The sequence below is a fragment of the Heterodontus francisci genome, chromosome 16 (genome assembly GCF_036365525.1).
Source record: "Heterodontus francisci isolate sHetFra1 chromosome 16, sHetFra1.hap1, whole genome shotgun sequence".
Taxonomy (NCBI): Eukaryota; Metazoa; Chordata; class Chondrichthyes; order Heterodontiformes; family Heterodontidae; genus Heterodontus; species Heterodontus francisci.
Window position 1 is genome coordinate 80,730,380 of NC_090386.1, and position 24,726 is coordinate 80,755,105.

Sequence of the window (24,726 nt, forward strand, 5' to 3'; positions counted from 1 at the left end):
CCGTTAACACAGATTCAGAAAAAGGAGAGCTCAAAACACAGTGTGTTTAAAATTAAACCCCATTACAATACGACCAGGTGGAGACAGCAAGAGATCCTCCCAGACACATTTATCTACCTTGTTACGACCAGGTGAGCAGAGTGGTGAAGGCATATAGAATGCTTTCTTTATTTGGCCAAGGTATAGAATACAAAAGCAGGGATGTAATGCTGGACTGTATAAAACACTGGTTAGGCCACAGTTGGAGTATTGCATACAGTTGTGGTCACCCCATTACAGGAAGGACATAATTTACAAATATGTTGCCACAGCTTGAAAGATTGGATAGGCTCAGATTGTTTTTCTTAAAACAGAGGCGGTTGAGGGGTGACTTAATGGAGGTGTACAAAATTATGAAGGGTCTAGATATAGTAGACAGGAAGGACCGGTTTCCCATGGCAGACAGGTCAATTACCAGGAGGCACAGATTTAAGGTGATTGGTAGAAGGAATTCACTGCCAGGAACAGTAGTGGAGCCAGAAACCCTCAACTCATTTAAAAGGTACCTAGACAGGCATCTGAAGTGCTGTAACCTGCGAGGCTATGGACCAGGTGCTGGAAAGTGGGATTCAACTGGGCAGCTAGTTTTTTTGGGCAGCACGGACACTGTGGGCTGAATGGGCTGTGCTGTAATTTTTCTATGGTTCTACGATCAGTGCTGGGGCCTCAGCTATTTTTCCAAGTCATTAATATAGAGTGTAAAGAGAGAGTAATGTATCAGTTTGATGATACAAAAGGTAGGTGGAAAGGTAAGCTGTGGGGAGGGACACAGGCTGCAAAGAGATGTAGACAGATTAAGTGAGTGGGCAACAAGATGGCAAATGAAGTATAATGTAGGGAAATGTGAAGTTGTTCACTTTGGTCTTAAAAATAGAAAAGCAACATTTTTTTAAAAAATAAGGTGTGAAACTGTTCTGTTGATATTCAGAGACACTATTGGGTACTCGTACAAGGAACGCACAAAGTTAACATGCAGGTGCAGCAAATGGCATGTTGGCCTTTATTGCAAGGGTACTGGAGTACAGGAATAAAGAAGTCTTACTAAAATTGTACAGGGCTTTGGTGAGACCACACCTGGAATAGTGTGCAGTTTTGGTCTCCACATTTATGAAAGGATATCCTTGCACTGGAGGCAGTGCAGCAAAGATTTACTAAATTGGTCCCTGGGATTGAGAGGGTTGTCCTATGATGAGAGGCTGAGTAAATTAGGCCTATATTCTCTGAAGTTCAGAAGAATGAGGTGATCTAATTGAGACATACAAGATTCTGAAAGGGCTTGATAGGGTAGAAGCTGAGAGATTATTCCCACTGGTCAGGGAATCTAGAACAGTCTCAGGAAGAGGAGTCGATCATTCACGACTGAGATAGGAAGAAATTACTACACTCAAAGGGTTGTGAATCTTTGGATTTCTCTACCTCAGAGGGCTGTCGATGTTGCATCATTGAATACATTTAAAGCTGGGATAGATTTTGGTCTCGCAGGGCATCAAGGGATATGGGGAGCAGGCAAGAAAGTGGAATTAAAGCCCAAGATCAGCCATGATTGTACTGATTGTCAGAGCAAGCTTGATGGGCCATATGGTCTACTGCTCCTATTTCTTGTGTTCTTGAACAAACAGAAGGCAAAGACACCTTCTGTGTTGTATGGTTTTATGAATCTCCTGCATAGAAAACTACTTATTGTTCTGTTCAGATCATAATTACAAACTAGTTCAAAGCTTTAAGATTGGAAATAACAGACATGCACAATATGTTCTTGCTCTAAAATGAACCTTTAATATTGCTTAGTTTTCAGGGTTAATAGAAGGCAAATGTTCAATTTCACTAATCTTTAAACTGAGTGCACTATCCATTATTCAACATTATAAATGGTTGAAAGAAAAATGTGTGAATAGTTTTCAGTCCAAACTCATATCCTCCTCTTCATCCTTTTTGTCCTTTGATTCACTGTCGTCTTCTTTTTCATCGACTTTTGTCTTTGAGGATGCAGAATTCTGTTGCATGGCTTTTGCAAATCCTTCCACATCTGCAAAAGGAGTGGGGGTGAAGGGGAAGAATACACAGGCCTTATTTTCCTCTGAATTCAAAGCAGAGACACAGACTAGTACAGAAACTCAAGTCATTTTAGTCTATATTCAAGTTACAGCCAGAACATTAAAACAAGCAACGGTGGCACAAGGCAATTTCATCTCAAACTGCTTTTACCTGCAGCCACTGACTTCCATTTGCAGGCCCTCATACAGCAACATCAAAATAAACCGAAGAGATGCTCTTTTTGCTGGGTTTTCCCAGAGCGGAGGGTCTTCCTGGGGCCAGTTAGCACACATCATGATGTCATTACACACAGGTACTATTCTCTGATGATGTGCTCTCCCAAAACTCAGGCTGCAATATAAAAGTGACTGTGGACCTAGTTATAGAATATGAAAAAGGCACTTACCCCCTTTTCCAGCTGCTTCCACAGCCTCTGCAGGCAAACCAAATTGGCTCATTAATGGCCCCAACTGTCCTGAAGCCAGTGCCGCACTGAACATGCTCATGGCCTACACAGAAATTAATTTCAAAAAAATGTACAGTTTTATGGTCCATTTTAGTATCTGCATAATATTTATTTGAAATAAAAGCCCTCAAGGATTGGCAAGGGTATTCTGAAGTTAATTTCCATACATGCAGATATTACAATGCACTTCCTGCAGTGGGAAATATTTTAAAATAAAAAAACAAAGATATTTGATTAAATTTAATTTGCCCAGTTTTTGGATTTTTTTCTATTTCATTAAACATGAAAATTCCAGCTCTATTATATTAAGTCAGCTTCGTTCTTCTCCTGTAGCTTGTATGAGCACATTGGTAATTTTTATTTTATTTAGAAAGCTTATTTTGTTGAAGACGATGATAGAAACTGAATATGTGCTTTGCATATAATGGCTCTAGAAAAACATTTATTGCTCAATTAGAGATCCACTTCAGTTTCTTGGAACCAACTTTGTATATTATACCTTTGGTATGCCCTGCTAACGTATATGTGTGGTCTTCATTGTCACCTCAGTCATTGCAGCATATTATATTAGGTAAATATTCAGGTGATCCAGCCTCAAGTTTCAGGAAAACCCAGTCTTCTAGTAAACTAGTGAAACTTGACTACTAGATATTATAAGAACCTACCAATGCACTGTCTACCCCAGTTAAGAAATCAGACTAGTACCCGTAGGTATACAAAGTCCATCCCCAATGTGTTATGAACTATTGGGCATTAAATCAACTCCAGTAATTAGAACAGACCCGACAGTACTGCACCCTCAAATCATCACATTGTCTGAAGGCAACATGCCCACATCCGCTTTACACTCAATAGATCTATTTTGGGAATTTTTGACTAGATTTACACCACAGGCAGTGGCAGCAAAAAACAGTAGGCATTTTAAAAATGGATTCAGTAAGGCTACATGTCTAGCTTTACTACTATATGTTTAGTATTGCACAATTTGGATTGAAGGCCTTTAAAAAGTTCAAATCTATTTTGCCATTCTGGACAATTTACTGTAGAAAAATTAAAATTTGAATAGGTTTGAACAGGTCAAAGAAAATACACACTTGCTGAAACTGAGGAGATGTTAATGTATTCTGAATTTCTTCTGCAGGCTGTGGCAGTGACTCTCCTGTTGGAAGGTATGGTAATAACCGTTCTTGAACCTCTGAATTTGCCAGAATAGGAGCCATGATCTCTGGTGTCAACACACTGGATAAATCCACTGCTAAAAAAAAAAGTTAAAAATGCGTAATTATTTCTGATGCAGTTTAAAAATATCTGTCTATCATGCTCCCCCATCCACAGAGCCAAGAATGTCCTCTGCAATTCCGTGTTTACAAACTTTTGGGTAGAAGGATAAAAGGCAAAGACTTTCAAGTGCCATAGAAGCACTTAGAAAATTGCTGGGGCTGAGCTGAAGTATAAATACATAGATCTCCTACTATGAACATAAAAAACCTGATATCTGCAGAGCTGACAGCAGAAAACCATTTTGTTGTCACCTTTCAAGGAGCTGCAAGGTTAAAAAGGGGTTGAACACTTGCCACTGTCAGATACAGTTTTCTTTTCCCAACTGTTCTGCTTTGAAAGTTTGGCCACCATACACTAGATGGCATGATCTTCTGCAACTCACCCTCTGGTAATAGCAACTCTCTCAAAGCCAGACAGCCATAACGGAGGATAAAAACTGCCTAAGTCTGGGAAACTCCTCCCTCCAGAAATCAAGGTAGCGAGATCCAGATGAGCAGAGTTGCTCAGGGCATATCACTACCAAATTCCATCTCGAAAAGGACTTGAGCACATCCATATTTAATCACACAAAAGCATAACTACTTGATAGGTTATAGAAGCTTTTTGGGAGGCAGAGTAAGGGCTATCACCTCCCCCTCCATCCCCACACCGAAAACTGCTGTGCACTAAACAAATATGTTTTAAGGTACATTGTGTATAAAAATAATGATGGTCACAAAAAGACTCTGTTAAAAGGCAATTTAAAAAAAGCACACTGGGTCCTTGGCTTTATTAATAGAGTACAAAAGCAAGGAACTTATGCTAAACTTTTATGAAACACTGGTTAGGCCTCAGATGGAGTATTGTGTTCAACTCTAGGAAGCACACTTTAGGAGGATGCAGAAGAGATTTACTAGAATGGTATTAGTGATAGGGACTTCAGTTATGTGGAGAAGGTTAAGGAAATTTGATAGCAGTGTTGTTCAACGTCATGAACAGTTTTAATAAAGTAAATGTAAAACTGTTTCCAGTGGTAGAAGGATCAGTAACCAGATGGGATGATTTAAGGTGACTGGGAGAAAAAAAAAAGAGGCAACATCAGAAAATAAGTTTTAAACAAAATAAGTCGCTCTGATCTGGAACGGCCTAAAAGTGTGGTGGAAACAGATTCAATAGTAACTTTCAAGAAGGAGTTGAATAAATAGTTGAATGAAAAAATTTGCAGGGCTATGGGGAAAGTGCAGGAGAGTGGGACTTGTTGGACAGCCCTACCAAAGAGCTGACCCATGTATGATGGCCTACTCCGATGCTTTATCATTCTATGATTCTGTGGCCCCACAAATGATGGTCCCAAGTGGCCTGCAAAATTTACTTATTGTGACCATTTTAAATTACTATCTGAAGGCATACGTACTAAGCCAATTACAAATACATGACTGAAATCCTCCAAAGGCTGTTTTTCCACCTGCTTTAAATATCTTCAGAACTAGATCCTTACCCTGCTGTCCTGTCCCTTCTGCTGCAGCAGGAACAGTCATGCTGGCCAAGATGCTCTGCAAGTCACGCAGCTGAATGGGCTGAGTTGGGCTTGTTGCAGACCCAGATGCTGTAACAGACGGAGATCCAGATGCAGATGTAGAGCCTGTGCTTGATGCTGCTGGTGTTGTTAGAGCTGCTGCTGCCGCTGCTGTTGCTGGCACTGCCGTTGATGCTACAGTGGGGGCTGGTACTGGTGTTGTTGCTGCAGCAACAGAAGGCACTGAAGTCATGCGAACTGCTGAGGTTGTGGAGGATGGGGTAATGGCTGCAGACTGGCTGCGTGATCTAAACGCAAATAAAAGCACCATTAGAGAAAAGTTTATTGACTTAAATTTGCCAAACTGAAGACGGTCTGGTCTAGTTTTGACCAACAATCTTTAACTACACCAACACCTAAATGATTGATTACATCACCACACAGGTACAAGCTTTATTTTCAAACAAGAGAAAGATTCTTCATTGTTTGCTTTTCATGGTGAAAATTGCAGCAATATATTTTGCCAAAAATCTATTGTTACTGAAATGCATCTGTTAATAGACTATGAATAAACCACAAACTCAAAAATGGAAATTTAATGCAGATAAATTGAGGCATGCAATCCTTGATATTCATGATTATTATACAAGTAAATTATCCGTATTCTCAACACTACATTCATATTCCAATGGATTTCTTCTTACCCTGAAGAATTACTAGCAGTCGAAGGACCTCCACTGCCAAGTAAGCCAGCAAGACCTGCTGGCCCTGCCAGAGCACCCAGGCTACCTGAGAAAGAAAAATGACATCAAGGGGTTGTAGCACTACAGCTATTAGTATTTACATTCATTAAATGAGCAGTGTGTACGCTACAATGCAGATTTTACGAAATGCCTATTAAAAGATAAGATTTCCTTGGTGTGCATGATTTTCAGGGCAGAGCAGAAGCTTTACTCACTGAATAAAATGAAAAATTTCATTGCATGTCACTGTAAGAGTTACAAATCAATGCTCTTAATTTATCTAACTGAAAATAAATAACTTGGGAGCAGGGATGCAATTTTTTTCAATAAAGCAAAACCAAGACTATTAGTTTTCTTTAACTATATCACACTGAACATTATACTGTACTTGAAAAAATTATTTTGTGGAGTACCTGTAAAACTAAGATGCATTACATATATGGAAGATGGGCTCTAAACATTTGCACATATAGTATTTTTAATATTTTTGTGTTGCTCAAAATACTGACACCACCAATTGGCTTCTTGGAGATTAAAACTATTTTAACAGAGCATATTTCTTCCTTTTCCACTTACTCTGCACTCATTTATAAATATTTATCCTCAAGGCAGAATTACCCGGAGACAAAGAACTCAAATTGCTTAACGAATTACCTGCACATTTTACTACAGATGGGGCTGTGGGGAAAAAGTCACTTATCTGAAGTTAGAAATAAACCAGTTGACCAGATAGCCAATGTCCCCCTGCTGTGCCAAAAGCACCATGCCTCCCTCTCAGCTGCTTTGTCCAGTTATGTGTGGAATTCTACCAGTCGCATCGAAAATACATTTTTTCCATCCAGCAAGGTTAGAAGGAAAGGTTTTGTATAGGTTGCTGTTCGTTACAAGTTAATTTATTTATAAAATATGGTTAATATTTACCAAGTCCACCTAAACCGGTTGCTCCCATCAGCTGCATCAGCTGGTTATGACTCATGTTACCCAAAAGACTTTGCAATCCACTTTCTCCTAGAATAAAAAGAGATGAATGATAATCAGAGGAGTCTGTGTTCGGCTCCTCTTATTTACTACACAAAATGATTTAGACTTAGGTAAAATATCAAAATTTGCTGATGACACTAAATTATGAAGAATGTGAAAGATTGCAGAAGAGTGGGGTTGGCTAGAAGGGTGGGCAGACGGATGGCAATTGCAATTCAAATGGGGGAAAATGTAAAGTTATAAATTTGGGATGGCGTACCGTTTTCAACAATACATTAAGGGAAAGATATAACAGCAATAGAAAGGTTGCAGCTTAAATTCACAATAGTTCACACTCAATCAAAATTCCTCAACAGTTTTGAAGAGAGACTCAAGAAGTTAGGGCTTTCTTCCAAACAGCTGAAAACATTACAGGGGACTTTATAGAGGTCTTCGTGAATATGATGATTTATAAAGTAACTAGTGATAGACTGCTCCTACTGGTCTGTGAGATGGTAACAAGAGGGCACAAATTTAAAATAAACATAAAAAGTTAAAGTGGGTGTCAGAAGAAAAACTAACCCAAGGGTGTTTGGAATGGGGAATAACAGTCTTGACAGAGCACCTCTCCCCAAAGGAAATAAAAGTCACTTTTCAGAATATGAAAGCTACATAAACTCAATTTAAAACCTGGCATAAGCAGCACAACACTGCTCTGCTAAAATTAAAAGAAAAAATCCAAATGGATGCAAACAAACTACAGGAACTAGTTATTACTTCCTGACTTTTCTTAGTATTGCATTCTACAATTCACATTAAACAATATATAATTAGTGGCAAGAAAAACACAGTATAAAAAATATCTTGAAATATATCAGAAAAACATTTTGGACCCCTTAATGACCCAGATTGTCAAGCAAGCAACTGAGCCACATAAGCTTAGAAATTCCGTGATAAATTAGCTGATCTCGGCCACAGTATTGGAATAGATATTAAAATTCACCTCGGTGTCCATCCGTAAGAGAAGGGAAAATTTGGTTAGGATCCCCAACTATATGCAACCCGTGCTAAAAGTGTGCTGGCCGAAGACACAAATGGATCAGCAGCAAGCCTTACCCATCCCAACAGCCAAACATCTTGCTAATGTTTGTTGCCAAGGCACACACTTAAATGATTGCTACTTCAGTGAGGTACTGAAGGCGATCTGTTCAGTAAATCCCAGGAAGGAGTCAAGACCTTCAAGTGCTTTGGCAAAGGGTAAACAATTGGTGAGAAAGAAAAACATATTTCTTCTACACAGCGGTGATTATTACAGATCATGTCAAACTAGAATAAAAAATACTGTTAGAAGTTTTCATACATTAATGGAATGTTACAATGGTTACACTGGGTTCAAACTCTAATGAACTAATGGGATACCTCCAAGTGCGGCTAGCTCATGACCCCCACTGCTGCCACCACCACCCAAAGCACCAGGCATTGGTGGGTTGTTCAGATATTCATTCACTTTGCGACAGAACTCTTCATCTTTATCAGATTTGGGCTCCTGAAGATTTAAACACAACTGTTAAAGGTCACAAACTAGTATAAAATTATTGCCCACAGTGTATGATGTCTTGGGAGATCTGCAACAGGAAAAGATAAGGATTTACAAAAATATGAATTTCAATTAACATTTTCTATCGAAGAAATGTACCTGTGTCCAGGGAAGCACCAGTTCAGACGCTCAACTGACGGTATTTTACTCCAAAACTACAAATGCTCTCATTAAAAAATGTAATGATTTGACAATTTTAATGATGCTCATTCAATAACATCCAGGTTTGTTCAACTACAACCAACACCTAATTAATAACAGAACAAAAAATTATAATATCTACAAGGGGAGAAAACTGAACAATTAACACTTTAGTACACAGTGTCAGCATTGGCCTTTCGTAAATAGGGGTAGCAGGGATTTTCAAACTGTAGCTCACGTGCCATATGCAGTCTAAACCTCAACAATCTAATGCTGGAACACCAGACTACTCAGTCCTAGTTGCCGCTTTCTTTCAATGGTTTGTTCTGTTTGAATTTTGAATGCAGAGGCTTAGAAAGTGCTGTTTATTAAGCATTATCTTACTGGTGAATAAATCCTACATCTGATTAGCAGTGCGAGAGATGTGCATATTAATTGTACCAAAAACAGAACATGTTGGAATATTCAACTGCACAGACGTTGCCTGACCCTAGTATTTCCAGCATTTCCTGTTTTTATTTGATTTCCAGCATCAGCATATTTTGCTTTTGCATATTAATTGTACATGGATCTAAACTTCACAAGTGTCCTGAAGCTCCATGAAGACAAATAAAACGGACACCTCCCCAAAGTAAAGCACAGCTCTAATAGTGCTCCTTAATATCAGAACACTAATGACTCCAATAGCACAGATTTGTATGTTCCTGAGAACAGTGGCATTTCTGAATAAGACAGACAATTTATGGATACTGAACATGCCCGTGCTAGGAACTAGGCTGAAATTGAAGACCCTTGTAATAAGCATAGAAAATTCTGATCCCATTGCTCTGGGATGGATTGAAACATATGCCCCCAAATGGAAGGACAGTATGCTAACCAAATGTGTCAACCCACAGCCAAGTGCATTTTTGTTTTGTAACAGAATACAAATGTGCTAGGCAGACCCTTTTTACTTTGTTCACCAATCTGGGTAGAAAAATGCAAGCAATTTCAAACTGACTGGTTAATCTTCCATGCAGTTGTGCTTATGAAGTTTAGGTACCAAGATAGAATGAACACAGGGCTGTGTTCTTGCACCCACACTTTTTGGGATTTTCTTCTCCCTGCTGCTTTCACATGCGTTCAAGTCCTCTGAAGAAGGAATTTTCCTCCACACAAGATCAGGGGGCAGGTTGTTCAACCTTGCCCGTCCAAGAGCGAAGTCCAAAGTACGGAAAGTCCTCATCAGGGAACTCCTCTTTGCTGACGATGCTGCTTTAACATCTCACACTGAAGAGTGACTGCAGAGTCTCATCGACAGGTTTGCGGCTGCCTGCAATGAATTTGGCCTAACCATCAGCCTCAAGAAAACGAACATCATGGGGCAGGATGCCAGAAATGCTCCATCCATCAATATTGGCGACCACGCTCTGGAAGTGGTTCAAGAGTTCACCTACCTAGGCTCAACTATCACCAGTAACCTGTCTCCAGATACAGAAATCAACAAGCACATGGGAAAGACTGCTATGTCCAGACTGGTCAAGAGAGTGTGGGAAAATGGCGCACTGACACGGAACACAAAAGTCCGAGTGTATCAAGCCTGTGTCCTCAGTACCTTGCTCTATGGCAGCGAGGCCTGGACAACGCATGTCAGCCAAGAGCGACGTCTCAATTCATTCCATCTTCGCTGCCTCCGGAGAATACTTGGCATCAGGTGGCAGGACCGTATCTCCAACACAGAAGTCCTCGAGGCGGCCAACATCCCCAGCTTATACACACTACTGAGTCGGCGGCGCTTGAGATGGCTTGGCCATGTGAGCCGCATGGAAGATGGCAGGATCCCCAAAGACACATTGTACAACTGTGTAACAGCCCCGACAAACAAATTTTTCTGCAGCACCTGTGGAAGAGCCTGTCACTCTAGAATTGACCTTTATAGCCACTCCAGGCGCTGCTCCACACACCACTGACCACCTCCAGGCGCTTACCCATTGTCTCTCGAGATAAGGAGGCCAAAGAAGACCAAGATAGAATGAGTATTGCTGATAAAAGACATGCTATCAAAGCTTTTTGTCTTGCATTCATAACAGACGCAAGAACGCTAAACTTCAAAGGGAGCAACAACTTATACTGCATGAGAAAAGGACGCTGAATGGTTGGCAAGTCAACTCAGACTGTTCGAGGCGTTGCCATGGAGAATGCACCAGGGAACTATTGTCCCCCATGCTTTTGTTTAATTCAAAAAAGGTGCAACGCCTGTGTATGAATATATGGAGCTTCTAGCAAGCTTAAGTGAGCCACACTGCGAGCCCAACTGAAGCTTAGATTGGTAATACAATTCTTAGCACACTCAGGATTGTTCAGTATATGCTGTCCAATCGCTGAATCACATCTAATGTTAGACATTGTGTTGAGTTTTGCAAGTATGGGCTGGTTGAGAATGTGAGCACTCTTCCTATTGCGAACAACCCAAGGGCTGTGCTGTTTGATACGACCAGCCAGTCGTTGGGACGTACAGCCAATGTCCCGGGCATCGCAGCGGCACTGGAGTTCATGTACATTACTCATTTATGCGGTCGACAGAATGTCTTATTGGCTTGACGGCAGCATCCGGTTAGTGGAAAATACCACGTCTTGCTACTGCATAGTAGCAGTATAAAACGGCTAGCTTCACCTGTTGCTCAAATTTTTGAGATATCTTGCCCTCCAAGGGTAATTCTTCCTATCTTGACTATTTTTTCTCTCCTGGTCAAGTCTCTTCCCACCTACATCAGTGACTCTTCCGACGCCCTACGTCATTTTGACAATTACCAGTTTCCTGGCCCTAACTGCCTCCTTTTCACTATGGACATCCAATCCCTCTATACCTCCATCCCTCACCAGACAGTCCAAGGGCTCGCCACTTCTTCCTTGAAGTGAGGCCCAACCAGTCCCCATCCACTACCACCCTCCTCCGCCTGGCTGAACTTGTTCTTATATTGAACAACTTCTCCTTCAACTCCACTCACTTAATTCAAAATAAAAGGTGTTGCTATAGGTACCCACATGGGTCCTAGTTATGCCTGTCTTTTTGTGGGATGTTGAAAATTCCTTGTTCCAGTCCTACTCAGGCCTCCTCCCTCATCTATTTTTTCAATATATTTATGACTGTATGGGTGCCGTTTCCCACTCCCGTCCCGAACTGTAAAACTTCGATCAACTTTGCTTCTAATTTCCACCCATCTCTCACTTTTACATGGTCTATTTCTGACTCTTCCCTTCCTCGACTTCACTGTCTCCGTCTGAGGATAGACTGTCCACTAATATTCATTATAAGCCCACCGACTCCCAAAGCTACCTTGACTACACTTCTTTACACCCTGTTTCCTGTAAGGAATCCATCCCATTCTCCCAGTTTCTCCATCTCTGACGCATCTGTTCTGATGATGCAACAGAGCTTCTGACATGTCTTCCTTTTCCCTCAGCCGAGGAATTCCTCCTCCCCACCACCCCCCCCCCACCCCCACCCACTGTGGTTGACAGGGCCCTCAACTGTGTCCAACCCATTTCCCACAGTACTGCTCTCATCCCTTCCCCTCCCTCCCAGAACCATGACAGGGTTTCCCTGTCCTCACTTTCCACCCCACCAGCCTCCACATCCAAAGGATCATCCTCCACCATTTCTTCCACCTCCAGCATGATGCCACCACCAAACACATCTGCCCTTCCCCTCCCGTAAGCATTCTGAAGGCAGCATTCCCTCCGTGACATCCTGGTTCACTCCTCCATCACCCCTGACAGCTTGTCCCCTTCCCATCCAATCGCAGGTGGTGTAACACCTGCCCTTGTACCTCCTCTCTCCTCACCATCCAAGGCCCCAAACACTCCTTCCAGGTGAAGCAGCGATTTACTTGTACTTCCTTCAGTTTAGTATACTGTATTCGTTGCTCACAATGCAGTCAACTCTATATTGGGGAGACCAAACGCAGATTGGGTGACCGCTTTGCGGAACACCTCCGCTCAGTTCGAAAGCATGATCCCGAGCTTCCAGTCACTTGACATTTCAACAGCCCCCACTGCTCTCATGCCAACATGTCTTTGGCCTGTTACAGTGTTCCAGTGAACATCAAACCAAGCTCGAGAAGCAGCACCTGATCTTTCAATTAGGCACTCTACAAACTTGCAGACTGAACATTGAGTTCAATAACTTCAGAGCATGACTGGCCTTTTTATTTATATTTCTTTTTTTTTTTTAAAAACAACGTGCCTGTTTTTCATGTACACAGAGCAGCTCATTATTCTGCTATAAACACTCTCTCTGCACTAATGCTTTGTTTTTCACCACAAGCATTAGCACACACTTTGCCTTGGTCTCAGGACAGCTTTGATATTTTATCTCTCCTGCCCTCTACCCTATCACAAGCCTTCCCTTTTGTTCTCTTCCCCACCAACCACCCCCCCTCCCCACCCCTTTCACTTGCTTAAAACCTAATTATTTTCTAACCTTTGCCAGTTCTGATGAAAGGTCACAGACCTGAATCATTAACTCTGCTTCTCTCTCCACTGATGCTGCCTGACCTGACTAAAATAGAATGTGTTTAACATAGCCGGTTCCTCTGAGGCTACTAAAATTTGGAATTAGTAAACTGATTTAAACAATCTATCAGTCTAAACAATCATACAATGTGCCCAATTATAGGATGATTAGTGAAGTTTCTGTACATTGGTTTGAAAATCCCTGGCCTAGCATTTTGGAAAAGCCAAGCAGCTGAGGTGAGAAACGTCAACAGTAAATGAAAAAGCAAGCCAATCATTTCCAGTTGTAGTTGCATAGTTACATTCAAAAAGTTACCTAAAAGAATTGAATGTACGGTGAAGTGAAATTTATTTTAAAGACTGCATCTTTTAACCTTTACCTGCATCCAGAAGAAGAGACGTTTGGATCCTGCCTTGAATTTCAGCACAAATACTCGTCCAGTAGTACATTGGGCCACTCGCTTAAATTCACAGTCATCGGGAAAAATGATCAGGTCCTGTAGAAACAGCACAACTACTCCATTATCAAGTAAAAAAAAAAATTCAGTTTATTTTTACTCCACAAAACATTTTTCTGTACATTTTGTTTTGCTTTTTAAAAAAAAAACATTTTCACAAGAAAGCATCATACTAGCAAATTTAGAACTTTAAACTTGGAACAACCAGAGCATATCAGACTCTAATCAAGTCTACAGAATCACAGCTTTATATTTATAAACAACTTGCATTTATATATTGCTTTTACATACTACACCATCTCAGAGGTGTAATCAGACAAAAATCAGACTCCAAGACAAGGGACATATTTAATGGGGGTGATCAAAACTTTGGTCAACAGAAAGGATTTTCAAGAGCGCTTTGAAGGAGCAAAGAGAGGTGGTCAGAGGGATTTAACTAGGGAATTCAGAGCATGGGACTTAGACAGCCCAAAGCACAGCGCCACTGGTGAGGCAGAGGAAGGGAGGGTTGCACAATTGCCCATCGTCAGAGAAACAGATAGTTCCAGGGGGAGGTTTAGGGGTGTTGGTATGGAGAGATAGTGTTAGAAGAGGATCAGAATCACCAAATGTATTAGCAAAGATGCAAATTTTATGCCACAATGCTTCAGAGCCATCCACAGCAAAAACCTTATAAAGCTCTTCAAGCCACAACTGTGACAGTAATGGGCCCTACTAACAGACAACAGTTGAGTTGTCACCCATCCAGGTTTTAGAAGTCGGATGAAAGGTCACTGACCTGAAACATTAACTCTGCTTCTCTCTCCACAGATGCTGCCAGACCTACTGAGTATTTCCAGCATTTTTTGTTTCTATTTTAGAAGTACTTGAATGTAAACTTAAATTCTAAAGTCTGTTTTTTCAACCAATTTCTGGATCATTATCTTATAGGAACAGGAGTAGACCATTCAGCTCCTCAAGTCTGTTCCATCATTCAATGAGATCATCATTGATCCATATCCTAACTCAATCTGGCTGCCTTAACCCTATATCCCTTTAGACCTTTGGCTAGCAAAATCTATCAATCTTTAAATTATTGAAGTAGCATCCACTGCTTTTTGTGGTAGAGTGGTCCAAACTACTTCTACTTGGTGCACGAAGACGAGTTTCCTAACTTCTCCCTGAATGGTCTGGCTCTGATTTTAAGGTTATGTCCTCTTACCCTAGATGCCACCACCAATGGAAAGAGTATATCTTTAGCTGCCCTGTCAATTCCTTTCAAAATCTTCAAATCATTCCTTCACCTTCTATATTCCAGGGAATTCAAGCCTAGTTTTTTTTTATTCATTTGGGGGATCTGGGTGTCGCTGGCTAGGCCAGCATTTATTGCCCATCCCTAATTGCCCTCGAGAAGATGGTGCTGTGCTGCCTTCTTGAACCGCTTCAGTCCTTGAGGTGTAGGTACACCCACATATTGTTAGGAAGGGAGTTCCAGAATTTTGATCCAGTGACAGTGAAGGAACGGCAATACATTTCCAAGGCAGGATGGTGTGTGGCTTGGAGGGGAACTTGCAGGTGGTGGTGCTCCCATGCATCTGCTGCCTTTGTCCTTCTAGGTGGTAGAGGTCGTAGGTTTGCAAGGTGCTGTCGAAGTAGCCTTGGTGAGTTGCTGCAGTGCATCTTGTAGATGGTACATACTGCTACCACTGTGCGTCGGTGATGGAGAAGTGAACGTTGAAGGTGGTGGATGGGGTGCCAATCAAGCGGGCTGATTTGTCCTGGATAGTGTCGAGCTTCGAGTGTTGTTGCAGCCACACTCATCCACAAAAGTGGAGAGTATTCCAACACACTCCTGACTTGTGCCTTGTAGATGGTGGACAGGCATTGGGGAGACAGATGGTGAGATACCTGCCACAGAATTCTTAACCTCTGACCTGCTCTTGTAGCCACAGTACTTCTATGGCTGGTCCATTTAAGTTTCTGGTCAATGATGACCCCAGGATGTTGATATTGCAGGATTCAGCGATGATAATGTCATTGAATGTCACAAGGAGGTGGTCAGATTCTCTCTTGTTTGAGATGGTCATTGACTGGCACTTCCATAGCACGAATGTTACTTGCCACTAATCAGCCAAAGGCTGAATGTTGTCCATGTCTTGCTGCACATGAACATGGCTGCTTCAGTATCTGAGGAGACGTGAATGGTGCTGTACATTGCACGATTAGCGAGCATCCCCACCTCTGACCTTATGACGGAGAGAAGGTCATTGATGAAGCATCTGAACTGCCTTGGATACTACACTAAGGAACTCCTGTAGTGATGTCCTGGGACTGAGCTGATCGACCAACAACCACAACCATCTTCCTAATTGTTAGGTATGACTCCAACCCCGATTCCCATTGACTCATTTTGCTAGGGCTCCTTGATGCCACACTGTCAAATGCTGCCTTGATGTCAACAGCAGTCACTCTCACCTCACCTCTTGAGTTCAGCTCTTTTGTCAATGTTTGGAGCAAGGCTGTAATGAGATCTGGAGCTGAGTGGCCCTGGCGGAACCCAGACTGAGTGAACAGATTATTGCAGAGCAATGCCGCTCGATAGCACTGTCGATGACCCCTTCCATCACTCTGCTGATGATCGGGAGTAGACTGATAGGGCGGTAATTGGCCAGGTTGGACTTGTCCTGCTTTTTGTGCACAGGAGATGCCAGAGCAGTTTTCCACATTGCTGCGCAGATGCCAGTGTTGTAGCTGTACTGGGACGGCTTGGCTAGGGGCGCAGCTAGTTCTGGAGCACAGGTCTTTAGTGCTATTGCCGGAATGTTGTCAGGGCCCACAGCCTCTGCAGTATCCGTGTCTTCAGCCATTTCTTGATAACACATGAAGTGAATTAGATTGGCTGAAGACTGGCATCCGAAATTCTGGTGACCTCAGGAGGAGGCAGAGATGGATCATCCACTCGGCACTTCTGGCTGAAGATGGATGCAAATGCTTCAGTCTTCTCTTTTGCACTGATGTGCTGGGCTCCTCCATTGAGGATGGGGATGTTTGTGGAGCCTCCTCCTCCTGTCAGTTGTTTAATTGTTCACCACCATTCACGACTGGATGCAGCAGTCCCATTTCATAATTTAACCCTTAGGACCATGGTAACATTTTGATGACTCTATGCTCAACCTCTTTTCAGGCCAATATATTCTAAGGTATGGTGCCCAGAAATGTACATAATAGTTCAGATGTGGTCTGGCTAGGGCTTTGTATAGCTGTATAAACACTTCCTTCTCTTTCTGTTCTAGCCCTCTAGTTATAAAGACTAACCTTTCATTAGCCTTTTTGATTTCTTTTATACCTGACTACTACATGTTAGTGATCTGTGTATGTGGATCCCAAAATCTCTCTGGACCTTCACTGTTCCTTGCTTTTCAATCATTTAAAAAACACGACCTATTCTTTTTTGATCGAAAAATGGATGACCTCACACTTACCTGTCTTGAAGTCCATCTGCCAGTAATGTCTCTTTGCAATTTGATACTCCCTTCTACACTACTTACTATACCAATCTTTGTGTCATCAGCAAACTTGGATATACAGTCCTCTGCATTATCAAAGGTCATTTATAAAGATAGTGAAAAGTTGAGTCCCCAGCACATACTGTGTGTGACACCACAACTCACCTTCCTTCTAATTTGAATACACAGCCATTATCCCTACTCTCTGCCTTCTACCACCTAACCCATCTTCTAACCAGTAATTTGCTTTCTATTCCTTAAGTTTTAGTGCGTTCTGGAAGTCCATATAAACTAGACATTCCTGTCTACTGCCTTAGTTATTTCAACAAATTCAATTAGGTCCATCAGACATGACCTACCTTTTGCAAACTTACGTTGGCTCTCCCTAATCAATTCAAATTTCTCCAAGTGTGCAGTCATTCTCTCCTTATAGATTCCAATAACTTCCCGACAACAGATGTTAGACCAACATGTCTATAATGTCCTGGTTTCCCTCTCACCTTTCTTAAATAATGGAGTTACTATTGCAATTATCCCACTCTAAAAAGGGACAATTCCTGAATAGAAAGAACTTTGGAAAATTATGGCTAAAACATCTGCTTAGGTTAACTTTAGTGGTTTCAGTCCTTGATTTGTTATTAATTTCCTTGGAATATTAGGTATTATACTCCTCTTCCTCTACTGTATTTGTTCAACATGTTTGCCAGTTCATTATTTTAATTTGCAATACTGGTCACACCTATTTTTAAAAGGGCCCAAATTACCCTTACCGACCCTGTTTTTTTAAAAAATATAATTGGCTAAACCTGGTGTTAATCTCAATATCCCTCCAGTTTCTTTGACATTCCTTTTTGTAGCTTTTTTTTTTGTCTTCCTGTTCTTTACATCTCTCCCCTGAATCTACACTATTCTTTGCCCCTTTGCATGTTCTTTCCTTTAGTTTTATGTTATCTCTCACTTCTTTTGTCGACCTTGTTTTACTTGGCAAGTAGAGTTCTTCCCCTTAAGGGTATTTAAGTGTCCTGTATTAAGCTAAATTCTTTTATGAACACCGCTCACTGTTCTCCTGCAGTTTTAACTGAACAGTTTTGACCCGTTTGCTGTTGTCTCATCCTGTTAAAAGTTAGCCATACCAAAATCTAGAATCTTTAGTAACTTATGATCTGGAGATCATAATTATTAATTTTATCTAATTATTCACCTTCTTTTCCTGAAGGTATTGAACATGTTAGCAGTGGTTAGCACTGCAGCCTCACAGCTCCAGCGACCCAGGTTTGGTTCTGGGTACTGCCTGTGCGGAGTTTGCAAGTTCTCCCTGTGACCTGCGTGGGTTTCTTACGGGTGCTCCAGTTTCCTCCCACATGCCAAAGACTTGCGGGTTGATAGGTAAATTGGTCATTGTAAATTGCCCCTAGTGTAGGTAGGTGGTAGGAAAATTGAGGGAAGGTGGGGATGTGAGAGGGAAATGGGATTAATGTAGGATTAGTATAAATGGATGGTTGATGGTCAGCACAGACTCAGTGGGCCGAAGCACCTGTTTCAGTGCTGTATCTCGCTATGACTCGATGTTGGGATACAATTTCACAGGCACTAGTGGAATCCACAACCTCACCCAAATGGACATTTTCCATGTGTCACCCATGACAATGAACGGTTTTAGGCAATTCAAATGTGAAGTTGCAATTTCTGTCCTCATCCGAAGTTCAAATAAGTGTACTTTACAACAGGGGTCATCACTGGATGCCAATCAGAATCACAGAATTGTTACAGTGCAGAATGTGGCCATTTTTTGTTATGGGATGTGGGTGTCGCTGGCTAGGCCAGCATTTATTGCCCATCCCCAATTGCCTTGAGAAGGTGATGGTGAGCTGTCTTCTTAAACCGCTGCAGTCCATGTGGAGTAGATACACCAACACTGCTGTTAGGAAGGGAGTTCCAGGATTCTGACCCAGTGACACAGTGAAAGAATGGCGATATAGTTCCAAGTCAGGGTGGTGTGTGGCTTGGAGGGGAACTTGCAGGTGGTGGCGTTCCCATGCATCTACTGCCCTTGTCCATCTAGGTGGTTGATGTCGCAGGTTCGGAAGGTGCTGCCACTGTGCATCGGTGGTGGAGAGAGTGAATGTTGAAGGTGGTGGATGGGGTGCCAATCAAGCGAGCAACTTTGTTCTGGATGGTGTCAAGCCTCTTGAGTGTTGTTGGAGCTGCAACCATCCAGGCAAGTGGAAAATATTTCATCTCACTCCTGACTTGTGCCTTGTAGATGGTGGACAGGCATGGGAAGACAGGAGGTGAGTTACTCGCCGCGGAATTCCCAGCCTCTGATCATTCAGCCTATCGTGTCTGCACTTGATCTCCGAAAGAGCAATTCACTCAGTTCCATTCCCCCGCCTTCTCCCCGTAACCCTGCATTCTTCCTTTTCATTTAACAGTTTAATTCCCTTTTGAATGCTTCAATTGAACCTACCCCCACCACACCTTCAGGCAGTGCATTCCAGACCTTATCCACTCACTGTGTAAAAGCTTTTCATGTCACTTTTGCTTCTCTTACCAATTACTTTAAATCTGTGCCCTTTCATGAGTGGGAATAGTTTCCCCTTATCTACTCTGTCCAGACCCCTCAATTTTGAATACCTCTAAATCACCTCTCAGACTTCTCTTCTCCAAGAGACACAGTCCTAACTTCTCCAGTCTATCTTCATAACTGAAGTTCCTCATCCCTCGAACCATTCTCGTGAATCTTTTCTGTACTTTCTCCAATGCCCTCACGTCTTTCCTAAAGTGCTGCTAAAGTGTTCCTAAAGAACTGGACACAATACTCCTGCTGAGGCTGAACCAGTGTCTTATACAAGTTCAACATTGAGGGCGGCGCAGTGGTTAGCACCGCAGTCTCACAGCTCCAGCGACCCGGGTTCAATTCTGGGTACTGCCTGTGTGGAGTTTGCAAGTTCTCCCAGAGTCTGCGTGGGTTTCCTCCAGGTGCTCCGGTTTCCTCCCACATGCCAAAAAGACTTGCAGGTTGATAGGCAAATTGGCCATTATAAATTGCCCCTGGTATAGGTAGGTGGTAGGGAAATATAGGGACAGGTGGGGAAGTGGTAGGAATATGGAATTAGTGTAGGATTAGTATAAATGGGTGGTTGATGGTTGGCACAGACTCGGTGGGCCAAAGGGCCTGCTTCAGTGCTGTATCTCTAATCTAAAAATTAACTTGCTCTTGTACTCAATGCCTCTATTAATAAAGCCCAGGATACTGTATGCTTTATTAAATACTCTCTCAACCTGTCCTGCCACCTTCAATGGCTTATGCACATATACACCCAGGTCCCTCTGCTCCTGCACCTTTTAGAATTGTACTTTTTTTTAATATTTTCTCTCCATGTTCTTCCTAACAAAATGTATCATTTCACATTTCTCTGCATTGAACTTCATCTGCCAACTGTCTGCCCATTCCACCAACTTGTCTATGTCCATTTGAAGTTCTACACTATCCTCTTCAGTTCACAATGCTTCCAAGTTTCGTATCATCTGCAAACTTTAAAATTGTGCCCTGTACACCAAGGTTTAGGTCATTAATATACATCGGGAAAAGGGTCCCAACACTGACCCCTGGGGAACCACAATACAAATCTTCCTCCAGCCCAAAAAACATCCATTAACCACTACTCTTTATTTCCTGTCACTCAGCCAATTCCATATCCATGTTGCTTCTGTCCCTTTTATTCCATGAACTATAACCTTGCCTTGTGTGCTACTGTATCAAACGCCTTTTGAAAGTCCATGTACACCACATTGTTACGAAAGTGCTTCCATTTTTAAAAAAAAAATGTAATTTTTTTAAGACTGGTGTTAAAAACTGAAAATAATTCCATGGATGTGCTTTTTTTTTTAAAACCCAAGTTCGCCGACAGGTCACGATGTTGTTTAAAAGCCACCTGTGCTGGAGGTCACCTGTGGTTTGGGCACAAAACAGCAGAACCCTTGTTGACCTGGAAAAATAATGGTTACAAGGAAGCCACATGTCAAGGTTTATGGAGGTTAGGAGGGCGACTCACCGTTTGGGCTTTGAACATTGTTTTCAGTTTTAGTTGTGGTGTGAACTGCTTGAAGGCAGCTGGTGTTTGCCTGCCAAGGAGAAAGAATTCACCCAGTTCACCTCCTTCTCTACCTTTCTGAAGAAATCCTGCCAAGATTCAGCGTGGAAGAGCAAAAAATCCCTGGTGCCGTATAGCTCCTAAGGAGTTGAAAAAAAACCCTGCAATTCAAGTGTGCGCTGGCAGAAAAACCTTGATGTCACATTTCTCCTAGAAAGCCTACTAGGAATATTCTAGACATCTCCAGAACAGACTGCCTCAGATGATCCGAGTGACCTGTTTCTGCCGACCCGGATGCCAGACCAAACAAGGGACAACTGACTTCCTTCCATATCTTTTTTCGTCAAGAATTAGCAAGTATTGGCCAAAGTAGTTTTCTAGTCTTTTTTTTGTAACAGACATCTGCAGAGTGAATGTATTTTTTCCAGTGTCTGTGTGAGTGTAGTTGGGGAATTTTTAAAAGGGGAAGTTTCATATTTTAATTGGTGTGTTAATGCTTTGCTTCATTACTGGTAAGTCTTGTTTTGTAATAAACTGATAATTTTGTTGTTTATTGAAGAAACCTGCTTGGTGTATTTTGTTCAGGGATAAAAGAGTATATAATCGGCTGTATCGGTAACCAGGTAAACATTTAAATAGACGTTGTGATCTGTGGAGAAGTGGAACTAGAAAAGACAGTCCACCTGCCTCGACCATAACATCAACAGCATTGCCCTCAATCCTCTGTTACCTCCTCAAAAAACTCCAGCAAGTTAAACATGACTTTCCCTTAAGAAATCCATGTTGGCTTTCTTTAATTGTCCCGCATTTGCCCATGTGACTATTAATTTTGTCCCGAATTTTTCTTTCTAGAAGTTTCCCCACCAAAGTTAAACTGACAGGCCTGTAGTTGCTGGGCTTATCTTTACACCTTTCGAACAAGGGTGTAATGTTTCAAATTCTCCAGTCCTCTGGCACCACCCCAATTCTAAAGAAAAACTGAAAAATTATGGTCAGTACCTCCACGATTTCCACCCTCACTTCCCTCAGTATCCTTGGATGCATCTCATCCAGTGCTGGTGCTTTATCTACTGTGAGTAAAGTCAGCCTATCCAATATGTCCTCTATCAATCTTAAACCCTTCTAGTGTCTGAATTACCTCCTCTTTCACGATTGCCTGGGTTGCATGTTCTTCCTTGGTAAAGACAGATGCAAAGTATTCATTTAATACCTCAGGTATGCCCTCTGCGTCCATGCGTAAATCCCCTTTCTGGTCCCTAATCGGCCCCACTCCTCCTTTCACTACCCTTTTACTATTTATATGTCTACAGAAAACTTTGGGATTCCCTTTAATGTTAGTTGCCAGTCTCTTTTCATACTTTCTCTTTGCTTCTCTTATTTACTCGTTCACTTCCCCTCTGGACCTTCTATCTTCAGCCTGGTTCTCAATATTATTTTCAACCTGGCATCTGTCATAAGCACACTTTTTCTTCTTTATCTTAATCTCTACCTCTTTTGTCATCCAGGGAGCTCTGGATTTGTTTGCCCGACCTTTCTTCTTTGAGGAAAGTGGAAATTGTGGCTGACTTTTCCCTTCTTTAACCTGGAATTGCAGCAACTCAGTGTTATCTCAGCTAACCAGCCAGTTCAAAAGTAAAATACTGCAAATGCTGGGAATTTAAAACAAAACAGAGGATGCTGGAAATACTCAGCGGGTCAGGCAGCATCTGTGGACAGAGTAACATTTCAGGCAGATATTCTTTTAACAGAACGTTATGGACCTAAAACATAAATTCTGTTCCTCCCTCCACAGATGCTGCCTGGCCAGCTCAATATTCCCAACAGCTGTTCAACTCAGATACCAAGACCTTCTGGCCTACATATCTTAATACTGCACTACATGGTATATTTACACTCTAGCCCACTGGTCAGCAGCATTTCTCAATGAATTTATCAGCTACAGAAAAAGTATCAAAACTAAAGCTGAGGGGACACCCTGTACCATGACTATCTTTTTTTGTACTCAGCTAAATTGGCAATCTTCCCTTAGTAGTAAAAACAAGGACAGTGGCCGTAAGCTTTGCAATGCCACCACTCACAACCAACATACCCTCTAACTGTTTCTGTAGTGCGTGGGACTTATTTTTTGCATGGCCACACTTCGCAGTAACATAAAGGGGTCAAACTGTGCACAGGAACTTTCAGGTTGCTGCGCAACTGCACAGCTTAAAGGCAGCATTGATCACAACTCCTACCCCAGCTCACACAACTAATACCTCATGTAGCCCCATCTTCACCCCATAAAACCCCCATGCCTACTCCACTGCACCCCATAAAACCCCCATACTAACTCCATACCACCCCATAAAAAGCCCTATACCTGCTCCATAACCTCCCCCATCCCTACTCCACAAACCACCATCCCCTGTTAGTCCTACCTCAAACACTCCATGTAGCCCCCCACCCCACCCATCCATCCATCCATCCTCACCCCACACAATCCCCATTTAAACCACCCCCATCCACCCTATAACTCCTCCAGCTCCATGCCATATAAACCCCCAATACACCCTCCCCCCACTACTCCCCAAAGCTGCGGTTATTTAAAGGGCTCCTTACATCCTCCACAGTGCCGGCGGTGCGGTCCTTCCAGCAGAAGTGAATGAGAGAGTCGTCTGTCTGCTGGATGTACACCTGTCCCTTGCGCTTGTCCGGCGTTACGGTCGATCCTTTCAGGGACATCTTGCCGGCTCGGAACTCTACCAGGTACTTACTGGAGGAGCCTCGGCTCCCGGCCACCAGGCTGGGGAACAGCGCTCCTGAGGCAGACATCGTGGAGCAGTAATCACCAGCTTTTATTTAACGACAAACTTTTAAAAAAATATATAGATTAAAAAAAAAATCAAATTAAACTGAAGCCTACAACCCTTCACCATCTAACTGCCACTGCTGTCTCCACAACCTAATCGCTAATCATCGAAATTCCCGCCCCCTCCGTTATGCTCATTGGCTCCTTCCTGCCCTGACGTAAAGCGCCTGGCAGATTTTAGCTTGTGAATGGCTCATGTAGCTGTCAATCGATGACGCCATAAGACTTCCTTTGACAGGTTAGGTTGAGCTGCAAATGAGGGGAAGTGCTGTGTCATTGGCCGCTGTTTGCTGCCTCCTATAGCTCCAGAGCGGTACTGCACCTCTAACCTATCTAAGTCCAGCTGTTTTTCTTTTTAATGCCAGTTTTTCATAACCAGTCCTGTTCCAGTGCCAAGTACTTTCGACCTTGCGTTGATGCAAAACATATGAAATCTTGTTTGCCATGTGGTATCAGACCTCAGTTTTATTGCAACTCATCAACAGCAAAGCATAGAGTTACAATCTTACAGCAAAAACTCGTCTCTGCCAGTGTTAATACTCCACACCAGGCTCCTCCTATCCCTATGACCTCTTCCCACCTTGCCTGCCT

At 42.3% G+C, this 24,726-nt stretch overlaps 1 protein-coding gene across 2 annotated transcripts; it reads right to left on the reverse strand.

Moving 5' to 3' along the window:
• Positions 1 to 1,792: 1,792 nt before the first annotated feature.
• Positions 1,793 to 24,251, reverse strand: adrm1 (ADRM1 26S proteasome ubiquitin receptor). 2 transcript variants are annotated; one of them, XM_068048440.1, is made up of 9 exons: positions 23,886 to 24,251; positions 13,631 to 13,747; positions 8,438 to 8,564; positions 6,980 to 7,066; positions 6,020 to 6,104; positions 5,298 to 5,623; positions 3,634 to 3,791; positions 2,480 to 2,582; positions 1,793 to 2,065 (listed from the first exon to the last, which is right to left on the reverse strand). In XM_068048440.1, exons 1-9 carry the CDS (start codon positions 24,096 to 24,098, stop codon positions 1,938 to 1,940), a joined length of 1,344 nt encoding a protein of 447 aa, XP_067904541.1. In that variant the 5' UTR covers positions 24,099 to 24,251; the 3' UTR covers positions 1,793 to 1,937. The 2 variants fall into 2 exon arrangements, with proteins under 2 accessions (XP_067904541.1, XP_067904540.1); XM_068048439.1 differs by having other exon boundaries at positions 3,634 to 3,794.
• Between the last annotated feature and the right edge of the window lie 475 nt (positions 24,252 to 24,726).